The 23,946-nt window shown below is 48.7% G+C and overlaps 1 protein-coding gene across 1 annotated transcript; it reads right to left on the bottom strand.

The window, feature by feature from the left end:
* Window positions 1–5,360: 5,360 nt before the first annotated feature.
* Window positions 5,361–6,299, bottom strand: LOC128967637 (olfactory receptor 14A16-like). Its single transcript, XM_054381820.1, has one exon. The coding sequence runs from the start codon at window positions 6,291–6,293 to the stop codon at window positions 5,361–5,363; it is 933 nt and encodes a 310-aa protein (XP_054237795.1). The 5' UTR covers window positions 6,294–6,299.
* Between the last annotated feature and the right edge of the window lie 17,647 nt (window positions 6,300–23,946).

The raw sequence follows: 23,946 nt of genomic DNA, 5'->3' as shown, positions 1-23,946 counted from the left end.
GGAATTAAATGAATGTTCCATCCCTTATATTCTCCTCAGGCTACTGGTGTAGTTGAATTGACCAATGGCCTGATTAAAAGACAGGCTGATGTCTCATGGCACAGCTGGGACACACAGTTGGCACAGGCAGGTTTTACTGTCAACAACTGAACTCATGGAGACCCCAAAATTCAAGCAGAGTCCCACAGAACCATGAATGGATACTGACCACACATCAAAGGGGATGAGTCCCTACCAGGGATACATGTGGGACAACCCCTACTAGTGAAGTTTCCTTCTACTGGCACTGTGCCCATGATGCTGGCAGAACCCAGAGGCTTCCATGCCTGGGAAGCCCTGCAATGGAATGGAAAAGTCAGCCCATGTGTGCTCAGTGGATAGTCTCTGAATTCTAACTCTGAAGCTCAGGTTCTAAACCCAGCTCAGCTCTGTGTTTTCTTACAGGCCAATGATGAAGGAGTCCACATTGCTATTTCCTTGGCAGTGGTAACCAGGACGTTGAAGGACAAGGCAGACTTCCCAGAAGAGTGATGAACTTACATCATGGGGTGGAGATTGGGACAACCCTCACTGGTACTGTGTACACATCCAGAACATATTGATGCCACTTCAGGACCACACCAACCAAATGCAAAAGTGGCAAAAGACTCAGAGCAATCCGATGTGGTTGAGGGGAGGAATATTATTTAATTACCCTCACAACAACAATAATAAAAAAAAATAGTAACCCTTTTTTAATGAAATATGCCAAAACTCCTTAAAAGGATCCTTGTATGGTTGGAAGATATATTTGCAACAGAACTTATGCAAGTGTAGGGCAAATACAAACTATTCTATGCAAATTAGGAGGCAACATCTTGGAAAGAGAAAGTCCCTGAGAGCAGGTAGTGCTCAGTTACAGCAGGGGGAGGCTCGATAAGAACCGTTAGACCCAAAGGGCAGTGAATGCCCCAGCTCCAAGGCTCTTCCTGGAGAGACCACGTGGACAGGCTCTTCCCTGTTTAGGGACAGGGATTCACATCAGTCACTTGCCCACCACATGCCTTCTGCTGGCCTACTGGCGGAGATCAGGAGATCCAGTTTCTAGTGGAATGGGACAGAGTTTGTTCTGGAATTGGATTAGGGTTGCCATCTTGTACTGGGAGGGGGCCCAGTCTGCACTAGGAGTGAATCAGGACATCCAGTCTGTAAAGGGATGGGGCTAAATCTCTATAAGGACATCACTGGGACAGTTTAATCACAACAGGGTCCCCATTTCCCTGGGTGAAGCCAGAGGATGCAGTTTGTACTGGGAAGGGAGTTCAACCTCTTCTAGGAGGTGATCAAGGTATCAGTTTGGTACTGTCAGAGGCCACTCTTCCTGGGATGATCCAGGTCAGCCAGTTTTTACTGGGACAAGGCTCAGTCTGTGTGGTCAAGATTTGAAGGAGCTCAGTTTGTATGGGAAGAGGCCCAGTTTGTGCTGGCACAGGATTAGGGCTTTCAGGTTGTAATGGGAGGGGGCCCAGTCTTTACTGGGAGAGGCCATGGGATGATGCCTTACTGGGAGGTGTCAGAGATTGTCCTAGGAGTCACCCAGGGGTGCAGTTTGTAGTGGGAGGAAGTAGAGTGTGTCCTGGGAGGCAGTGAGAGTATCCATTGTCCACTTGGAGGGATGTGTTGGATGGTGGGAGGGTGCAAGGGGATCCAGGCAAGTGGGTACTGGGATAAGATCAGGGGAACCAGTTCCTGCTGGGACAAAGTCAACTCTGTACTTGGAGATGTTAATGGGACCCAATGTGGACTAGGGCAGGGCCTGTTGTGTACTGGGAGGGGACCAGAGGATTCAGTTTCTATCTATGGGATGACTTGGCCAAACTTTCTTAGGAGAGGTTAAAGAGACCTAGTTGGACAGGGATGGTGTCCAGTCTGGACTGGGAGGGGATCAGTGTCTCCAGTTTGTACTGCAATGGCAGGGCTCAGAGAGTGGTGGTGACTGGAGTTAAGTCTGGCTGGTGCCCAGTTCCTAGTGGCACCCCGCAGGGTTCAGTCCTGGGCCCTGCCCTATTTATTATCTTTATCAATGACCTGGATGAGAGGATGGAGGCAGCCTCAGTCCATTTGCAGATGACACCAAGCTGGGTGGCTGTGTGGATCTGCTAGAGGGTAGGGAGGCTTTGCAGCAGGACCTGGCCAGGTTAGACCCAAAGGCCAAGGCTAAATGGATGAAGTTTAAGAAGGCCAAGGGCCAGGTCCTCCACCTGGGTCACAACAACCCCATGGTAAGCTGCAGACCTGGGGCTGTGTGGTTGGAAAGCTGTGACTCCGAGAGGGACCTGGGGCTGCTGGTTGGCAGTCAATGAAATATGAGTCAGCAGTGGCCAGGTGGCCAAGAAAGCCAAAGGCATCCTGGCTTGGGTTAGAAAGAGGGTGGGCAGCAGGGACAGGGAGGTGATCATCCCCCTGTGCCCAGCACTGCTGAGGCCACACCTGGAGTATTGTGTTCACTTCTGGGCCCCCCAGTACAGGAGGGACAAAGCAGCTCTGGAGCATGTCCAGAGGAAGGACAACGAGGCTCAGGAAGGGCCTGGAGCACCTGGGCTATGAGGAGCATCTGAGGGAGCTGGGGGTGTTCAGTGTGGAGAAGAGGAGGCTGAGGGGAGACCTCATTGCTCTCTCCAGCTCCCTGAAGGGAGGTTGGAGCAAGGAGGGGCAGCCTCTGCTCCTTGGGGACAAGCAACAGCAGCAGAGGAAAGGGTTCCAAGCTGTGCCAGGGGAGGTTCAGGCTGGCTGCTAGGAAATGTTTCTTCCCAGAGAGGCTTCTCAGCCGTTGGAATGGTCTGCCCAGGGCAGTGCTGGAGTCACCATCCCTGGAGGTGTTCAAGCAGCTGTGGCCCTGGCACTTAGGGACATGGTTTAGTGCTGACCCTTCAGTGCTGGCTGGAAGCTTGGACTGGAGGAGCTTTGAGATCTCTTCCAGCTGGCTGTTTGCTGTGATTCTGTGATTCTGGATGCAGCCAGAGGGATGCACTTTGTGCTGGGACAGGACCCAGCCTGTATGGGAGGAGGAAAGGTGATGCAGTTTGTCCTGGGGTGAGGCCATCTGTGCTGGGAAGCATTCAGGAGATGCAGTTTGTGCTGAGACTGAGCTGTACTGAGAGAGGTGAAAGAGCTGCAGTTTGTATTGGGAGGGACCCAATCTCCACTGGGATGGGGCCAGTGGATCCAGTTTGGACTGGAATGGAGCCCAGTCTATAGTGGGAGGGGAGCAGGGGATCCAATTTATTCTTGGACCAGACCCAGTGTTTGCTGGGAGGGGTTAAAGGAATCCAGTTTGGCGTGGGAGGGAGCCCAATATGTCCTGGGATGGGGTAAAGGTAGCCAGTTTGAACTCTGACAGGAACCAGTCTGTGCTGGGAGCATTTTAAATGAGCCAGGATGTACTGGGCTGGGTCTCAGACTGTGCTGGGATAGGAGCAGGAGAAGCAGTTTATACTGGGACAAGGCCAAGCAATTTCTTTGGACTGGAATGGGAACTCATCTCTTCTGGGATGGGATCAAGGGCACCAATTAGTGTTTGACCAAGGCCTAGACAGTACTGGGATGGCATCAGGGGAACCAGTTTATACTGGGGCAAGGCCAAGGGTGTAGTTGGAGACGTAAATGGGATCCAGTTTGGAATGGGACAGTGTCCAGTATGTGCTGGGATGGAATCAGAGTATCCAGCTTCCATGTGGAGGGATGCTGTAGGTACTGGGAGGGGACCTGGGAATCCACTTGGTACTGCAACAGGACCCAGCATGTACTGGGATGGAGCAAGAAGAACCAGTTTGTGCTGGAATGAGGCCATGTCTGTTCTGGGAGGGAAGCAGGGATTCAGTTGAGCCTAGGACTTGTCCAGTCTGTACTGGGGGAAAGAGATTCAGTTTGTATAGGGAGAAGAGCCCAGTGAGAACTGGGATGGCATCAGGATTTGCATAGAGATGGGGCCCAGTCTGTACTGGGATGCAATCAGGATTTGCAGGGGATGTGATCTGTACTGGGATGGGACCCTGACTGTCCTGGGAGATGCCAAAACAGTCCCTTAGTAATGGGAGGAGAGCACATCTGTGCTGTGCTGGGGTTCAGCACATCCAGACTGTACTGAGAGGGGGCCAGGTCTGTCCTGGAATGGTTCAAAAGATCAACTTGGTCATTAGGTAAGGGCCAGACTGGACTGGACTAGAGCTAGAGGTCCCAGCTGGACTGGACTGGGATCTGGTCTGTACTGGGAGGGGACCGAGGGATGCAGTTTAGAAGAACTCTTGTCCAGTTAATACTGGGACAGGGAAGGGGATCCAGTGTCTAGTGGGATGAGGCCTCCTAGGTACTTGGAGGGGTAAAAGGAACCTGGTTTGGACTGGGACAGGGCCCAGCCTGCACTGGCAGAGCAAGTGGGTGTCCAGCTTGTACTGGAATGGCTGCAGTCAGGCTTCAAAGGGATGTGCAGCTTGGAGTGGGATGGGACCCAGACTGCAGTGGGAGAGGGCAAGATGATGCAGTTGGCTGTGGGAGGAGGCCACAGCTGTACTGGGAGCTGTTCAAGTCTGTACTATCTGTACTGTCAGGGTGCTCATGCTATTGGCTTTGCACTTGGAGAGGTTCATTTGATACTGAGACCTATCCAAGGCTTCCAGCTTGATAAGGAACGGGTCTCAGACTGTACTGGGATGGGATCAGGAGCATCAGCTTATACTGGGACAAGGGCAAGTCTGTATGTGGAGGGCTTGAAGGGACTCTGGAGTGAGATGGGGCCCAGTCTCTAGTGGGATGGGATCAGGGTCTGCAGTTTGTACTGGGATGAGGCCACTGTACTGGGAGGGGTCAGGGTATGAAATTTGTACTGGGACAGATGGAGTTGGTAAGGAGAGAGTCACAGGATGAGTTTGTACTGGGGTGAGGAATAGTTTGTGCTAGGAGGGGTTCAGGAGATCCAATTGGTACTGGAAGGGGCCAGACTTCCAGTCAGGAGCAGGGAGGGAGGGAGGGTCCAGGGAGTGCTGGTGCTCCCCTGGCAGTGCTGCTGTGCTGGGACTCTTTTCTCTGCCAACTCTGAACACAGGAATTCTGCTTGAAGCTCCAGAAAATTCTTGGAGGAAGGCTCTCAGGAAAAAAAATATTATGGAAAAGAGTTTTATTTTGTTTAAGCAAACAAGGAGCACAGCTCCTCCAACATAAACTCTTGGTCAGAAAAGTAAAGCAGAGAGTTAGTTAGAAAGGGGATGACAATGACACAAAGAGCAGAGAGTAAAAATCCAAAGCAAACAGGAAAACATAGAGAAGGCCACACTGGGTCTGCACTGAGTGACATCAGAACTGCTCTGCAGCAGAAGACAAACAGTTTATTGCTTCTGAAAGCATCCAGGGATCAGTTTGCTCAGGGCAGCCTTCAGCTCCTGGTTCCTCAGACTGTAGATGAGAGGGTTCATGGCTGGAGGCACCACTGAGTACAGAATTGACAAAACGAGATCCAGGGATGGGGAGGACATGGAAGGGGGCTTCAGGTAGGCAAGGGAGCCAGTGCTGACAAAGAGGGAGAGCACAGCCAGGTGAGGCAGGCAGGTGGCAAAGGCTTTGTGGCATCCCTGCTGAGAGGGGATCCTCAGCACTGTCCTGAAGATCTGCACATAGGACACTACAATGAACACAAAACAGACACACACTAAGGAGATACTGACCACAAGAAGCCAAATTTCCCTGAGGTAGGATGTGGAGCAGGAGAGCTTGAGGATCTGGGGGACTTCACAGAAGAACTGGTCCACAGCATTGCCCTGGCAGAGTGGTAGGGAAAATGTATTGGCTGTGTGCAGCAGAGCATTGAGAGCCCCACAGGCCCAGGCAGCTGCTGCCAGGTGGACACAAACTCTGCTGCCCAGGAGGGTCTCATAGTGCAGGGGTCTGCAGATGGCAACGTAGCGATCGTAGGACATGATGGTGAGGAGAAAATACTCTGCTGTGATAAGGAAAAAAAAGAATAAGACCTGAGCAGCACATCCTGCATAGGAGATGTCCCTGGTGTTCCTCAGGGAATTGGCCATGGACTTGGGAACTGTGGTGGAGATGGTACCCAGGTCAAGGAGGGCGAGGTTGAGGAGGAAGAAGTACATGGGGGTGTGGAGGTGGTGGTCAGAGGCTATGGTGCTGATGATGAGGCCATTGCCCAGCAGGGCAGCCAGGTAGATGGCCAGGAAGAGGCAGAAGTGCAAGAGCTGCAGCTGCCTTGTGCCTGGCAATGGCAGCAGGAGGAAGTGGGGGATGGAGCTGCTGTTGGCCATCTGCTGCCTCTGCCCATGCAGACCTGTGCAAGGAGGAAAAGGCAGGGACAAGTTAGGGAACACTTCTCTCTGCACACCAAGATTGCAGAGCTCACAGAACACCTCCTCCCTGAGCTGCAGCACCAATGGATCAGCTCATTCCCCACCACCCCCAACCTCTGGCATCTTCAGCACAGCTTCCAAGGCAGCTTGGACACTTAGTTTCCATGCAGACAGCTCTGGGGCAGCACTTGCAGAGTCAGAGTCAGAACACAAAGTGACCACATGCCAACAGCAATGCCCCAGAGCAAGAGTCCTGTGGATGGCTGGAGAATGAGGGAAGAGCACTGCAGTGCTGCAGAGACAATGAAGGGAAGAGAGAAAGGCTTGGGCTGAAGCCTTCTCCTTGGCCAGCTCTGCTCTCTGCAGCTCCCAGGATGGCACTGAAGAGCTTTTGTCAGCCTTTTGTGTGCACACTGCAGGAACCTTCAGCTGAATGTCAGCTGCCAAGGTGGTGACTGATGCCCTGGAGCCCATAGCTTGGAGGGCACTGCCTGTGCTGGGGAGAAGAGGAGAGCAAAAGGTTGCATTGGGAAATGTGTCTGCAGTGCAGAGAATGGCACAGAGGTGCCTGATCCCCCTTGCCAGGGCATCTCTGGCAGCAGATCCCTCTCCCCCACTGCTCAAGAATCTGCTCTCTGGAGCTGTCCCTGCCAGGAGCTGCTTCTCTGTGCCCAGCTCTCCTCCCTGTCCCTGCTGACAGAGCCCATCCCACCTGCTGTGTGCTCAGCTCTGCCCTGCAGTGCCCTGCCAGCAGCAGGACACTGCCCAGGGGCAGCTCTGGGTGTGCAGAAGCTCAGGAGCAGCTCAGAAAAAGGTTAACTGTGACCTTGGTTCTGAGAGACTTCTGCAGAGGAGAGGAATAAACTCTGGTCTCACACTGCCCACCCAGCACACCAATGTGATCAACATTCAAAACCAAGACTTCCCTTCCAGGAAAATGCTGCCTTGATGTTTTTCTGGAAAGCCTCCTCAGAAATGCCCAGGGGGGAGCTAGAACTGTGAGCAGCTCTGACCAACGCAGATCCCTCTCCACAGCCCTGCCCTGCCCTGCCCTGCCCTGCCCTGCACCCACAGACTCACCTTGTCAGTGACTGCAGTGACTTCTCCTCCACTGAGCTCTCAGTCACCCTCCTGGCCACGTTGAAGCTCTCTCTGCCTTCTTCATCTCCCTGACATTATCTGTCCATGCCCTCAGCCCTGCTGTGCTGTGCAGAGGATCTGCTCCTGGCCAGAGCTCTCTCTTTTCACTGCTGCCTGCTTGCCTCATCCCAGCTGAGCAGCCAAGGACCAACCCATGACATAAAATGATCCCTCAGGTGGCTTTGGTGCCGTGTAAACATCAGGGACTGAGAGGAAGATGATGAAACCTCTCAAGAAGTCAAAGTTAGATAGTTTCCTGTGGTGTTGAAGGGTCCCAGTGAAGGACACTACTGGGAAAATGTCTCCAGGCTGTGGTTAGAGCAGAGAACTGAAGGCAGTGATGAGAGGTCAGGACAAGCAGAGGAAGCTGGCTCTGATTCTGAGTAAACCTGGAGGTGTTTCATTAAAGCAAAGATCAAGCCCTGAACCCTGTCCCCTGGACAGGCAGATGCTGTCCCTCACTCATTCCTAAGGGCTCTTTCTGGGGCAGTGGGATGTGGAGAGGACCAATGCTAAGGGCAGGACTATGGCACAACCCCTGCCTGGCTCCTGAGGATGGACAAGGAGGCAATGAGGCCCCAGGGCTGGCAGGAGGAGTTGTCTCAAGAAGATTGCTGCTTCTCTGCAAGGCCACAGCTCTGTGCTTCTAGCAGCTGATGGCACAGGTTCTGCTTTGCAGAGTGTTGGGATGCAAGCTGGTGCTGAGTGTGAGAGTTGTGTGGGGCTTGGGCTGGAGAGGGCCCTCCCAGGTGACTGACACAGCAGTTTAGCACCAAAAGAGCAAACAAGTGACCATGGGACAGGGGGGACACAGGGAACTGACCATGGGACTGGAGCTGACCCCAGTCAAATGTGCTGTAACCATGGCAACTGAATGAGGAACTGTGTCCAGGAATGGGATTGGAAAAGGTCACACATCACACTGAATGATGTCACTCAGCCTGCTCTATGATGTCACATAACACAAGCTATGATGTCACACAACCCTCTCTATGCAGTCACACAATTCACTCTGTGATGCCATGCAGTCCACCCTATGCTGTCACACCTTCTGTCTCACAGCCTGCTCCCTCATGTCACACATAATGCTCAAGGATGTCGCACAGATCACTCTGTCAGTTCCCACAGCCCTCTCTAGGATGTCACACAGTCAGCTCTGTGATGTCACTCAACCCTCTCTATTGTGTCACACAACCTGCTCTATGATGTTACTCAGCCAGCTCCTCTAACAGCACAGTGCTGGATCTGTGATGTCACACCTACCACTAAATGATGTCACTCACCTTGCTCTGGGATGTCTTGCAAGCTGCTCTAGGATGTCACACAACCCTCCCTGTGATGTCAGACCTGTCTCTCTGATGTCACACTGCCTGCTCTTTGATGTCATACAGCCTTCTCCATGGTGTCACACTGCCCTGTCTATGACGTTACAGAACCCTCTCTGTATTGTCACGCCACCCTCTCTGTGATGTCACACAACATGTTTCTATCTCACACATCCAGGTTTCTGATTTCACAGAGCCTGCTCTATTATGTCACACATCCCACACTGTGATATCACACAGAGCACTCCATGAGCTCACAGAGCTGGCTCTGTGATGACACACAACACACTCTGGGATGTCAGACAACCCACACTGTGATATTACACAGCCAGCTCTAAGACATCACCCCTCTGGCTCTGTGATGTCACACAAGACATATTTCCATGGCACTCAGCTGTGGTTTTATGCCACTCACACCACTCCAGCATGCCACACAAGCTGTTCTAGGATGTCAGGCAGCCCATTCTGTGATGTCACACAATCAACTTTATGATGTCCACAGACTACTCTATTATGCTACACAGCCTGGACTATGATGTCACACAAATCACTCTATGATGCCATACAGTGAGCTCTGTGATGTGATGCAGACTTCTCTATGATGTCACAGCCAGGTCTGCAGTGTCACACAACCTTCTCTGTGAAGTCACAGAATCCCTGAAATGATGTCATGCAGCCTGCTTTGTGATATCTCACACCCTTCAAACCTCCTGCTCACTGATGTCACACAGCTCACTCTGATATCCCACAACTCTATGATGTCAGACAACCTCCATCATGATGTCACACAGCTGGCTCTGTGATCTCACACAACCCTCCTATGATACCACACAGCCTGCTCTATGCTGTCACAGGATGCACACTGTGATGTCACTCAGCCCACAGGAGGCTGTCACACAGACCATTGTATGATAGCACACAAGGTCCTCTCTAGGATTTCACACAGCCTGCACTATGCACACAATGTGCTGTCTGCTGGCACACAATCCTCACTGTGATATTCCATAACCCTCTGTATGATGTCACACATCCTGCTCTGTGATGTCACCTAACCCACTCTGTGATGTCACACATCCCACCCTCTGATTTCACACAGCCTGCTTGACAACACATCTCACTAAATCATAGAATCACAGAACTGTCAGGGTTGGAAGGGACCTCAAGGATCATCCAGTTCCAAGCCCCCTGCCATGGGCAGGGACACCTCACACTACATGAGGTTGCTCACAGCCACACCCAGCCTGGCCTTAAAAACCTCCAGGGACGAGGCTTCTATCACCTCCCTGGGCAACCTGTGCCAGTCTCTCACCACCCTCATGGGGATGAATTTCTTCCCAACATCCAATCTGAATCTCCCCATTTCTGGTAGCCCCCCTTCAGATCCTGGAAGGTCACAATAAGGTCTCCCTGGAGCCTTCTCTTCTCCAGATTGAACAGCCCCAAGTCTTTCACTCTGTCCTCAGAGCAGAGGAGCTCCAGCCCTCTGCTCATCCTCGTGGCCCTTCTCTGGACACTTTCCAGCACCTCCAGATCCTTCTTGTAATAGGGGCTCCAGAACCAGATGCAGTACTCCATGATGTCAATCAGCCTGCTCTGAGGTGCCACAGACTCTGATCTATGAAGTCACTCAGCCTACTCTATGACATCAAAGGCCACACCCTATAATGTCTCACACCCTGCTCTGTGATGTCACACTGCCCAGTCTGTCATACCACAAAACCCTCTCTATGACGTCACCAAATCCTGTGATGCCACACAACCTGCTCTATGATGTCATGCAAGATGCATTTCCATGTCACATAACGTACTTTCTGGTGTCACACATAACACTCCACAATCTCACACAGCCCTCTCTGAGATGTCACACAACCTACTCTATGCTGTCACATAGTCTGCTCTGTGATGTCATACAGACTCTTCTGTGATGTCACACCTCTGTCTCTGGGATGTCTCACTGCCTGCTCTATGATTTCACACAGCCCAGGCTATGCTGTCAAATAGTTCACTTTATGATGTCACTCAGCCTGCTCTATAATGTCACACAGTCACTTTTGTGATGTGACACAACCCACTTGAAGATATCCCATGGCTGTCTCTAGGATATTACACAGGTCATTGTCTGATATCACTCATCCTGCTCTTGGCTGTCACACAACCCTCTCTGGGATGTCACACAGCCCTCTTGTGGTGCTTTGCCCCTGGCTGGCAGCCAGATGTCCCCCAAAGACTCTCTATCACTCCCCTTCTTAGATGGGCAGGGGAGAGGGAAAATACAAAAGAAGCCTTGGCTCAGGGTAGGAGCAGTTGAATGGGTGTGGTGGGTTAAGGTTAGATGCCTTTAAGAGCCAGAGAGCTGACAGTCCTCCAAGGGACTAGCTAGATGCAGGAATTTGGAATCTCTGTTATTTTATCCCATCAGCTCTGTATCTGTTATACAAGATGAGTGCAGAGAGCATTTGGCCCTTTTTCTGGCCTTCTTTCTGCCTCTCTCTCCCTTATGAGCATGGATCCCTTACCTCTTGCAGTGTGGGAGAGGTTTGCTGCCTGACTCGCTCTTGGAAAGGTAGTTTTGTAGTGGAGCCATTCACCTAGCTTGGGGTAGGGGTAGGGAGGAAGGGTGGGAGGCCTGGGAGGGCATTGAACCCTGGGCTGTTGGCAGGCTGTTGGCTTCATGAACTGCTCACAAGCTGCAATGTGACCTTGGGTGTTTTGCATCCATGTACAGAGTGTAAATATTTGTACAGAGTATCTCCATTTCCATTTCCAATTCTGTGTGCAGAGAATATGGCTCTGAAGGTAAGTCATGGTGATGCTCACAGTCCTAGGAGCTGTGCTAATGAAGACCACCAAAACAATGAGCAGGTAGTCAAGGCTGCCAGAATTGATGTAGCTCAAGGGGATCTGGACTGGGAGTGTGAAGGTGAACTGTTTGTAGCTCAATGGGCACATGGGTCTCCATCAGGACATCTAGGGAGAGATGCAGCATACAGGTAGGCTTGTGACTGAGGAGTGGACCTGACCATGGAAGCCATCACCCAGGTCACACATGGCTGTGAAATGTGCTGCAATCAAGAGAGCCCCAGAGTAAAGTCTCCCTGGAACAGAGGGTGGGGTCTGGGATTTTGCTATGGGTGCGGCCTGGCAGATTGACTCTATTGGAACAGCACCAGGAACACACCAGGGCAAGCACTACATCCTCACATGGCAGAGGCAACTACAGGTTGGTTGGAGTCATACCCTGTAACCCATGCCAGTGCCCAAAGCACCATCTTAGGCCTTGAGAGGCAAATCCTGTAGTAGCCCTGAAAGAATTGACTCTGACAATGGGACTAACTGCAGGAATAATGCATCAGTTGCTGGGCCAAGAAACTTGGCATTGAGTGGGTGGATCACATTCCCTATCACCAACAAGCCTTTGGGAAGTTTGAGAGACAGAATGTACTGATAAAGACCTTGTTGAAAGCATTGGGAAATGGGGATTGGAAGCACTGGGATAAAAGTTTAGCAGAAGACACTTGGTTGGTTAACTCTCGTTGTGCACTGTGGGGGGAGATAAAGTCCCTGTAGTACACATGGGAAAGTGTCTGGGAAAGGCAGTGTGGGTTACTCCTGCCATGGGGATTGTCTTTGCTCAAGGACCTGAATGTACTTGGGGGTTAATGAAAAAGGATGGTAAGACTGTACTGAAGGCAGCCTGTGCCCAGAATTATGCCTCAAATATTGCCACAACTTGTCCCAACATGCCTTGCTCACATTCCCCCCTCCCCCTCTTTCTGGAGTGATTACTTCAGCCTAGAGCCGAGTAAACAAAGGGCTGGGTGTCAACAAGTTGTGGTAAACAACCCAACCTGCCTTCTTTGGGGTAACAAGATCATGTGCCCACCTTGTGTGGAAAACATTTCTCTTTTCAGTGTTCATGTATTTAACACCAGGTATGGTTCTGTTTAAAATCCCCACGCTTTAGTCCATGTGGTATTTCAACTTAGGGTTTATAAGCAGCCCTCCCCAGCTATGCCTGGAGCCATAATTTGTGATCATAAATTGATTTAAGTCTCTGAAGGGTTCCTTTGATTGTTTGTGCCTTACAAGTTCTTTCTTCTAGCGATTTAGCAGCTGCAAAGGTGTTGTCATGTCGCCATCTGCTGGACTAGCATCAGAATTGCACTCTTGGTTGTTAATTGAACAACTATTTTGTATCTTTCTAATTTGGTTAAAAATTGTCCCAGTTTATGGCATATATTCCAAGACCATGCACTAGAATCTGCATATAAATATTGATGAAAGGTTATTCATAATTTTCAAACATTATTAAATAATATTTTTTGTATTTCACATGTTCATAAATCATAATTTACACCCCTGTTTATCCAAGAGACTCAGTGTGTGCCTCAAGGAGATTTAACACTGGGGGAAAAATAACTTGGAATATCAGTTTTATGTTGCAGGAAGTATTGTGGTAAGAAGGACTCAGACTGATGGAATTTTGCAAGACACAAGAGCAACACTGACAAAAACCAAGCTAGTGTTGGTACCCAACAGTAGAGTGTAACCAAGAAGGGAGGTAAGTATGAGAATCAAATGAGATGGTGGAATGTATTGGACTGTGTGGAACCTGAGCAGGACACAAATGGTATGGAATAAGGGGTGGAGATTGTATTGGGTCTGGATGAGCTGGAGTTAATTCTCCTGAGAGCATCTTTCTAGTGCTGTGTTTTGCAGAGCTGTAGATGGGTGTTGATACCACAGCATTGGTTTGGCTACTGCTGAAGCAGCACCCAGGCTGTGCTTTGCCAACATGTCCCTACCCCAAGAGTACACTGAGAGGTGGGCAAGATCTTGGGAGGGGACACAGCTGGGCCAGCTGACCCAAAGTGGCCAAAGGGTTGTTCCATGCCTGATGACATCAGCTGAGATAGAGAAGCTAAGTGTGCTGGGGCACACCCATCCTGGATGGGGCTGAGAAGAACCCAGCCCCAGGTGGACAAAAGAAATTTAATCTGGGGAGGGCTTGGCCCCTCCCCTGCTGGGAGAAGGTGGTCCCCTGACTCAGAGGTGGTCTATTCCACTTCCCCTTCCTGTCCAGCAAGCCTATAAAAAGGGCGGACATCTTGCTGCTCTTCCCTTTTTTCCTGCCTTGTCTGCTCAAGAGTACTTCCTGCTGCTGTTGCTGTCACTATCTCCTGCACCGGACCACGTGGCTGGGGCCCTTTCTCTCTTTCAACTGAATCCACTGACATCCAGGGGAACACAAGGCCATCCAGGCTTGGCTTTGTATATCTTTTTTCCCACTTACCCTCATCCCTCACCTCTGTGAACCCCGCCCTGTTACTGATATATATATATATATGTAAAAAAATTATTTTTTCCTTTCCCTTTTGTGAAAAAAAAAAAAAAATTACTCCTCCTACTTCCAAACCGACTTCAGAATATTTCTTTCACAGATTTTTCTTTTTCCTTTCCCCTACCCCCTTTTTTTTTTTTTTTCTTTCTTCTCTCTCTCCACCCTGCTGAGAAAAAAGGGAGAGGGGCAGGGGGAGGAATTTATATCTGTTATCATTTGAGGTCTTAAACTGAGAGCTCAAACTACCACAATATTTCTTTTGGCGCTTCCAACGTGAGGCTTGGGAAATAATTTTTTTTTTTTTTTTTTTTTGCTTGAAAATAACACCTGATTGGGAAAGAAGGGTTTGGAAGTAGAGATGGTAATTTTACAGACTCTTATGGTTCAAGTTTTTGGATGGGCTGTTGGCTGGATCTTTTGGACGCATGTGTATAAACTACTGACTTACCATGTGCTTTGGTTAATTATAGAGATGCTGCTTGACTGGATAAAAGCTCTGCCAATGCAGTTTTGCATGTACCTCTTGAATTCCATCAATCTTACTGGCGGTGGGCACTTCTCAAACTTCTCTGACATAAAGAATTTCTCTGAAACCTATTATGAAACTAAACGTGTGGATAAAAATATTGCTGAAGGAGAATGGGACTATGTAAAAATGTGTTCTGTAGGCTTAAATGTAATCTTGATAATCATACTCGCTCTGGCCATGTGGGGAAGGGGGTGCCCCAACCCATTAAGAGCTATCTGTGGACGGACAATCGGTTTAGGGAATTCTTTTGTAAGCCTTAATGGCCCAAAGGCAGAGAGCTGTAAGCACTGCAGGCACTGTGATAATGTTTATGAAAACAGGAGGGAGGGGTCTGGCTGCTGTGAACGCTGTCCAGCCCGATGGAGGCTGGCCAAACCTGAGGCCCAGCCCAGCGGGTTTGACCCCCCACCAACAGCTTCACACATAACCCCTGATGCTCCTCCACCTGTAGTTTCCCTAGCACTGGTTACCACACACAGGAAAAAGATGCAAAAATCAGCTCCAAATACAGATGGTGAAGAAGGCACCTCAGCAGGACCCAGCACATCTCAGAACCCACCAGCAGATGGAGAGGACTCAGATCAGGAGATCATAACCATCACATCTCTGCCCAGAATAACCATCACATCTCTGCCCAGAAAAGAATTAAGGCAAACTCGTCTGGACTACGCACGTAGAGAGGGTGAGACAATACTAAACTGGACCCTAAAATGTTGGGATGAGAGTGCAGAAACTGTAGATCTAGATAAGAGGGAGGCGAAGCTTCTAGGCTCCCTGTCTCATGATGCCGGTCTGGATAAAGAATTAGCAAAACTCGATGGAACACACACTCTCTGGGCTCGGATTACTAATGCTATAAAGCGCAGGTACCCTACCAGAGAGGATTTGCCTTGGGCCCCAATTAAATGGACGGCTATGGAACAGGGCATTCGGTACCTGAGACAGATGGCTGTGCTGGAGATCATCTATGGAAATGGCCAGCTCCCCTTGGACCCAGATCAGGTGTCCATGAAATGATCCTTAGTAAAGAAACTCACCCAGGGTGCCCCTCAAAGGTATGCACACACACTAGGAGGGATGCTTCTGACTGGACAGGATGGAAGTCCTGAAACTGTGGGTGAGTTTGCTAGTGACCTGAGGGAATATGAGGACAGTGTCAGTCACAGGTCCGTAATCTCAGCCATAGAGGCTATGACTAAAGACATCATCAAAGAGATTAAGGCCTCCAAACCTGAACTGAAGGAAGGGGATGACATCTTTTCTCCCCCTTCACCTTCTCCATCAGAATGGATCCATGTTTCAGCCATCAGGAATAAACATCATTCTCATCCCCCTAGGAGATCACCCCAAGCTAATCAGGGGATGTCAAGGGTGGCTCTGTGGAGAGCTCTCTGTGACCATGGGGAAAACATGAACCGCTGGGATGGCCAACCCACCTCTGCACTCTGGGCCAGAGTACGGGAACTGCAAGGTGGCCCCAATGGGAATAACTCGCCCAGGAGAAGGGCAGCCCCAGTTTCCCAGGGTGGTTCCTCCCATTCAAGAGACCCTTCTCCCAGTAACACAGGGCCCTGTGACAAATGTGGGCATCGCCTCCAGCATTAGAGGTGCCCTGCCTCCAGCCAGGCGGAGGTCAGGGACAACAGAGTGTACTGGGATGTGTTTGTGAAATGGCCTGGCACTTCAGAAGCCCTGAAGTACCGAGCTCTGGTGGACACAGGGGCCCAATGCACCCTAATACCATCAAGCTACAGAGGGACCGAGCCCATAACCATTGAAGGGGTCACAGGGGGCTCACAAGATCTGACTGTACTGCAGGCTGAGATAAGCCTGACTGGGAATGAGTGGGGAAAACACACCATAGTGACTGGTCCAGATGCACCTTGCATTCTTGGCATTGACTTTCTGCGGGAGGGATGTTTTAAGGACCCTAAGGTGCACAAGTGGGCATTTGGGGTAGCAGCTATAGGGACTGCAGACAGGGAACAGCTGTCTGCCATGCCTGACCTGTCAGATGACTCCTCTGTAGTTGGCAGCCATAAGGTGCAGGATTTGAAGTTACCAATTGCTTCTCGCATAGTGCATCGCAGGCAATACAGGACCAGTCGAGACTCTCTGCACCCCATACATCAACTGATTCAATGACTGGAGAGCCAGAAGGTAATCAGCAAAGCTCATTCACCTTTCAACAGCCCAATATGGCCAGTGCAGAAGGCAAACGGGGAATGGAGATTGACTGTGGACTACTGTGGCCTGAATGAAGTGACTCCTCCGATGAGTGCTGCTGTGCCAGACATGTTGGAGCTCCAGTACGAACTAGAATCAAAGGGGGCCAAGTGGTATGCCACAATAGACATTGCTAATGCTTTCTTCTCCATTCCCATTGCAGAAGAATGTAGGCCACAGTTTGCTTTCACCTGGAGAGGTGTCCAATATCAATGGAATTGTCTCCCCCAGGGGTGGAAACACAGTTCTACCATCTGCCATGAAGTGATCCAAACTGCACTGGAGAAGGGTGGAGCCCCTGAGCACCTGCAGTTCATTGATGACATCATTGTATGGGGTGAGACAGCAGAGGAGGTCTATCAGAAGGGTAAGAGTATAATCGATATCCTGTTGGAGGCTGGCTTTGCCATAAAGAGAAGCAAGGTAAAAGGGCCTGCCAGAGAGATCCAGTTTCTGGGAGTTCGATGGCAAGATGGCCGTCACCACATCCCTCAGGATGTGGTGAATAAGGTAGCCACCATGGTGCAACCCACTAGTAAGAAAGAGACACAATCCTTCTTGGGGCTTGTGGGCTTCTGGAAAATGCACATTCCCAGGTATAGTCAAATAGTGAAACCCCTCTTCCATGTAACATGGAAGAAAAATAGTTTTGTGTGGGGATCTGAGCAAGAGGTAGCATTTGACCAGATAAAACGAGAAGTGGTCCATGCTATGGCTCTGGGACCTGTTCGAACTGGGCCAGAGATCAAGAATGTGCTGTATACTGCGGCTGGTGAGAGTGGTCCTACATGGAGTTTGTGGCAGAAAGCCCCTGGTGAGACAAGGGGCAGGCCCCTAGGTTTCTGGAGTAAGGGGTACAAAGGTTCTGAGGCCAACTACACTGCAACAGAAAAGGAGATCCTAGCTGCCTATGAGGGAGTCCAAGCTGCTTCTGAGGTAATTGGGACCGAGTCACCACTCCTTTTAGCTCCAAGGCTTCCAGTCCTGACTTGGATGCTTAAAGGGAGGGGTTCAACCCCACATCATGCCACAGATGCCACCTGGAGTAAATGGATGGCCCTGATAACTCAGCGAGCTCGAATGGGGAACTTTGAATGCCCTGGCATAGTAGAAGTGATCAGCAACTGGCCAGAGGGTGCTGACTTTGGGATGCCACCAGAGAAGACAGTGACCCGTGCTGAGGAAGCTCCCCCATATAATGACCTCCCTGATAATGAAAAGGGCTATGCTCTATTCACAGATGGATCTTGCCGTCTTGTAGGGAGCAAGCGGAGATGGAAGGCAGCTGTCTGGAGCCCAACAAGGCAAGTGGCAGAAGCAAGGGATGGAGAAGGCGAATCCAGTCAGTATGCAGAGGTAAAAGCTGTCCAGCTGGCCCTGGATATAGCAAAACGGGAGAACTGGCCGGTGCTTTACCTATATACTGACTCCTGGATGGTGGCAAATGCCTTATGGGGGTGGCTGAAGGAATGGAAGAAGAACGGATGGAAGAGGAAAGGAAAGGCTATCTGGGCCACAGACCTGTGGCAAGACACTGCTGCCCATCTGGACAAGCTGCCAATAAAGGTACGGCACATCGATGCACACATTCCCAAAAGCAGAGCCACTGAGGAACACCAGCACAGCCACCAAGCAGATCTGGCTGCTAAAATCTCCCAGGTAGACTTGGACTGGGAACACAAGGGTGAGCTATTCCTAGCTTGCTGGGCCCATGACACTTCAGGTCACCAAGGGAGAGATGCCACATACTGGTGGGCTCGGGACAGGTCAGTGGACATATCCATGGAAGCCATCTCCCAGGTTATTCATGAGTGTGACATCTGTGCTGCCATAAAGCAGGCTAAGCACATGAAGCCTTTATGGTATGGGGGGAGATGGTCAAAGTATAAGCACGGAGAGGCCTGGCAGATCGACTACATCACCCTTCCTCTATCTCACAGTGGCAAGCAGTACGTACTGACCATGGTGGAGGCAAGTACAGGGTGGCTGGAAACCTACCCAGTACCTCATGCCACTGCTCGCAACACCATCCTGGGCCTGGAGAGACACGTCCTGTGGAGACACGGCACCCCAGAGAGGATCGAGTCGGACAATGGAACCCACTTCAAGAACCATCTCACAAGGGACTGGGCAAAGGAAGATGGGATTGAATGGATTTACCATATCCCATAACATGCATCAGCTGCAGGGAAGGTTGAACGCTACAATGGCTTGTTGAAGACCACCCTAAAAGCCATGGGGGGTGGAACCTTTAGGAACTGGGAAAGACACCTAGCTCAGGCCACTTGGTTAGTCAATAGCAGAGGGTCTGTAAACCGAGCTGGTCCTGCCCAGTCCAACCTGCTGCAAACAGTGGATGGAGATGGAGTTCCTGTGATCAATGAGAAAAGCCTACTAGGAAAATCAGTATGGGTTTTCCCTGCTGTTGGTGGGGGCAAACCAACCCGAGGGGTGGTCTCTGCTGAGGGGCCTGGTCACACATACTGGGTCATGCTAGAGACTGGGGATATTCAGTGTGTGCCACAACAAAACATGACGTTGGCTGAAAAGGTATAGCCTCTGAAGGTAACACCAATTAATGCAATGTAATCACTGTATAAGTTATAAGTCGTTGTAAGTTTTCTCTCCTAGTTTGATAACAACCTGGTGTCCAGGATCCAGCATGAACCCACCGCACACAAGCATCAGCTCAAAAGGACTTCTGCATCATCTCGCCTACACCTGCTCCTGCTTCCCATACAGCAATAGACTGTTCCTGACTCCCCTTCAGAGGTGAAGATGGTTTCCTGTTCTTTCTTATTCTTTTCCACGTTCCTGCCCAGCTCAAGCACCACCTGCATCAACTGCCCTGAGAGAGAGAGACACAGCCGGGATAAAGAGAGACTGCCCTGAGAGAGAGAGACACAGCCGGGATAGAGAGGGACTCACAACATGAACTCTAATACCACAACTCATGACTGGATAAAGAAACTGTGACAGGAAAGTGGAAGTGAAATAGAAGGGGTGGACTGTGCTGAGGCACACCCATCCTGGATGGGGCTGAGAAGAACCCAGCCCCAGGTGGACAAAAGAAATTTAATCTGGGGAGGGCTTGGCCCCTCCCATGCTGGGAGAAGGTGGTCCCCTGACTCAGAGGTGGTCTATTCCACTTCCCCTTCCTGTCCAGCAAGCCTATAAAAAGGGCGGACATCTTGCTGCTCTTCCCTTTTTTCCTGCCTCGTCTGCTCGAGAGGATTTCCTGCTGCTGTTGCTGTCACTGTCTCCTGCACCGGACCACGTGGCTGGGGCCCTTTCTCTCTCTCAACTGAATCCACCGACATCCAGGGGAACACAAGGCCATCCAGGCTTGGCTTTGTATATTTTTTCCCACTTACGCTCATCCCTCACCTCTGTGAACCCCCCCCCCTGTTACTGATATATATATATATGTAAAAAATTATTTCTTTCCTTCCCCTTTTGTGAAAAAAAAATTTACTCCTCCTACTTCCAAACCGACTTCAGAATATTTCTTTCAGGAATTTTTTTTTTCCTTTCCCCTACCCTTTTTTTTTTTTCCTTTCTTCTCTCTCTCCACCCTGCCGAGAAAAAAGGGAGAGGGACAGGGGGAGGAATTTATATCCATTATTATTTGAGCTCCTAAACTCAGAGCTCAAACTACCACAGTCACCTTTGCATTAAACTGTTTTTTCCCTTCTTTCTTTCTAACCCCTTCTTGCTTTTAGTTACTAGGTACTATATTCAGTGGTTTTGAAGCTAACAGCTAACTGAACTTACCAGCCTGAAGACCTCACTAAGTTTTAGGAATAAAAGGAGCTCACATCATCAAGAAAGCGAGTTCAGATTCGTTGTGTGAAGTTACTACTCAGATACTAGCCAATTTCCACTTGGTTTTCCTTTTTTTCTTTCTGCTTGTGTAAAAATGAGTTTTTAAATAGTATTATGGTCTGGTTTAGAAGGACACATTTCTGATAAGGAATCATTATTTCTTTTCATAAGTAGCTCTTAGGAGGCCAGCATAACTTGTCTGTTGAACAAGTGCTGAAGGACTGCTGAGGGTTATGTTTTCCCTCTGTGAAGTCCATCCTAATAGCCAGCAAGTGGAACATCGTAAAGTTTTACTGTCACTTGCAAATGCTATCTCTTGATTTAGCTTTGGATGGTGAAACAACAATTTCCAGGGAGGATAAACAAAGGAAAATTAAGTGCCAGGTTATTTTCTGGTTCTGAAGGTTATGCATGCTGAAAATGCAGTTACAGTATGGGAAGAAATTTAACACATAGGGTGTGATCAGTGCTCAGTAGAGCAAAGTTGTCTCTCAGTTAAGTTTCACCCCTCCACTGCTGGTGAAGAGGTCATGAGCAGAAAGTGGAAGATTGGCAGGCATTCAAAGAGATGATTTAGCTTATACTAGGGAGAGCACCCTGGCAAGGATTCTTCTTAAGAAATAATGAAGATCAGATTTTAGTCCCATCTCTTCTGACTTCTGCCTCATGTCTCAGTCTTGCAACCCATGCTCCAGATCAAGCATTCCCTTTATTATAGTCAGATTTTATCTAAATTTATAATTTTCAGGGTTTACTTAAGACCTTTTCGTGTCTTTGTAGTGATGCAAAAGGATTGGCAAGATCCAAACTTAGGCTTCAAGTAGATTTCCAACTCTGAAAGCATTCATGATTAAACTAGCAAACTGAACTTCAAAGAACTACACTGGTGGCAAGGCTCTGAATGGTCATAAATGTTGAAAAATATCATTAAAAAATTAAAAAAGGCAATAACTCATGATTTCTGATTTCAATTTGTGTCAAACTAGTTCTAATTCTCGGCAGGTCCTTCTGTCTGTGCCATTTGGGTGTGCTGATTTTGAACCAAGTTTTCACAATGAACTACATTTTATCAACAGGAAAAATATAGTATTTAGGAAGCTACTAAATACAGTTTCAATAGCCTCTGTAGTGTCTATACAGATTAATTGTCATAAAACTGAATAAACCTATTTGGGAGTAGGAGAGAATATTAAAGTACTTTGCAAATGGCATTAAATATTTAAAGGTACAGGAAAAGAGAAACTGTATCAAATTATTAAAAACTTGGTGACAGGCTCTTTTAAAATAACTCAGCTATTTGTTCATCATCAATGAAAACTGCATTCCTAGTCATGCAAAAGCCACCATATTCCTTCATCTAACTTCAGGTTTGCCTCACTTGTTTAAATATTTTCTCATGCGGATACAGCAATATTGACTAAACCTGGATTGTGATGGAACTTAAATGAGCTCCCAGCCTTGATGCAGTTCATAGTCACCTCTTAAAAAACAAACCAAAAACAACCAAATAACCAGCCCAACCTTTACAGTTGCAATAATTTAAAAACCCCCCAAACATAACATGAATATCCATGAATTCTGATGTTGTTAATTGTATGTCTGTCTAAACCAACAAGTTTCTCTATGTCTGATACTCCAGGATAGGTTAGTTTATTTTCTAGATTTTCTGTTTCTTAAAAATGCAGTGTTCTGTCTGTGGATAATGAAAGTGAGCAACTTACTGTGGATTCCTTAAATGAAAATCCAGAAAATTCTGTGTCTACATGGCAGGTTGGTACATGAACAGGAAAGATCTGTTTGTTTTATACTTAAGTGACCGCTGATAAATATACAGAATATTGGCTACTTCATTTCTAGAAGTCACTCCAGCCCAGGACTGACAAGTTCTTAAGTCTCTGCAGACGACACAAGGAGCTTTAAAAATTGGTACTGTCAGATGGAGTCTTATATGCAAATCAAATTTTACTCTGCTACATGTAAATTTATGAATCCTCCAAGAGTAATCAAAAGGGTTTTAAAATATTATCATCATCATTATTATCATTATCTTTACTTTTTCTAACACCTAACCCCAGGGCCTGAAACTACAGTTCTTTTTCTGGAGGGAGGAAAAGTCACACTTTTTTTTAAATGCAGTCATCAATTCATCACTAAAAGTATGTTGGCATTTTTAATAAAAATAGATAGAATTGCAATGAGGTTGTTCAAAAACCAGGTTGCATGTGAAATGTGTCTTTCAGCCTATCATTTATAGCTTTTTGCCCCCTATGTTTTCTAAATATGATCACCTGTGAATATCTTAGTGGATCCTTACCGTCCCAGGTGGTTAGCAACTTCTCTTCAGTCAGATAAAAATCCATCTTTTGTTTTCCCTGCATACTGTCCTTTGCACAATGACATTGGTTTTTCTTGATAGGTAGTATGGCTAAATACATAGCATGTAAATATTTCCCAGTCTTTTGTGTTGAGTGTGCAGAAATTGAAGAAGCAAGTGCATACTCATCTACGAATGAGACAGAAAATCTGTTCAGAAGTATGTACCTGGTAAGGATCCCTGGGCCACTCTTGGAATGGAAGATGAAAGGACCTCTCCAAATTCAAGACATTAGAAAGGCTGAGAACTCTTCAAATAAAGACCACAAATTAAGACAGCAGTTTAATACTTTATAAATAAAGTATTTTTAAAAGGAACATCTCTGGGGCAGGGTCTACTCTACCTCCATCTCTGGGGCAGTTGTCTGCTCCACCACCAGGTGGTGATGGAGGGGGGTGGTGTCTGCTCCATATCAATCTTTGGGTCAGGTACCAGCTCCATGTCGATTTTGGGGCAGGTGACTGCTCCATGTCCATCTTGGGCGCAGGTGCAAGCTCCACCTCTGTCTCTGGGGCATGACTCTGCTCCAGCTCCATCTGTGAGTCAGGTGGTATCTGCTCCACCTCAATTTCTGGGGATGTTGTCTCCTCCACTTCCAACTCAGCTGGTCTGGATTTGTACTGGCCATGTGTCATGGCCTACCCCCACAACCACCCAAGACCTTCTCCCTTTGATATCAACTGACCCAAGCTCTTGAAGCCTTTGCCAGATGACACCAGCCAAGACCTTCTCCATCTGATGCCAACTGACCCAAGCGCTCCAAGGCTTTCCCAAATAATCCTAATCAAGACCTTCTCCATCTGATGCCAACTGACCCAACTTCTCCAAGGCTTTGCCAGATGACAGCAGCC

Source organism: Indicator indicator, chromosome 6 (genome assembly GCF_027791375.1).
Source record: "Indicator indicator isolate 239-I01 chromosome 6, UM_Iind_1.1, whole genome shotgun sequence".
NCBI classification, from domain to species: Eukaryota; Metazoa; Chordata; class Aves; order Piciformes; family Indicatoridae; genus Indicator; species Indicator indicator.
This window is presented reverse-complemented; position numbering and strand designations above follow the sequence as displayed.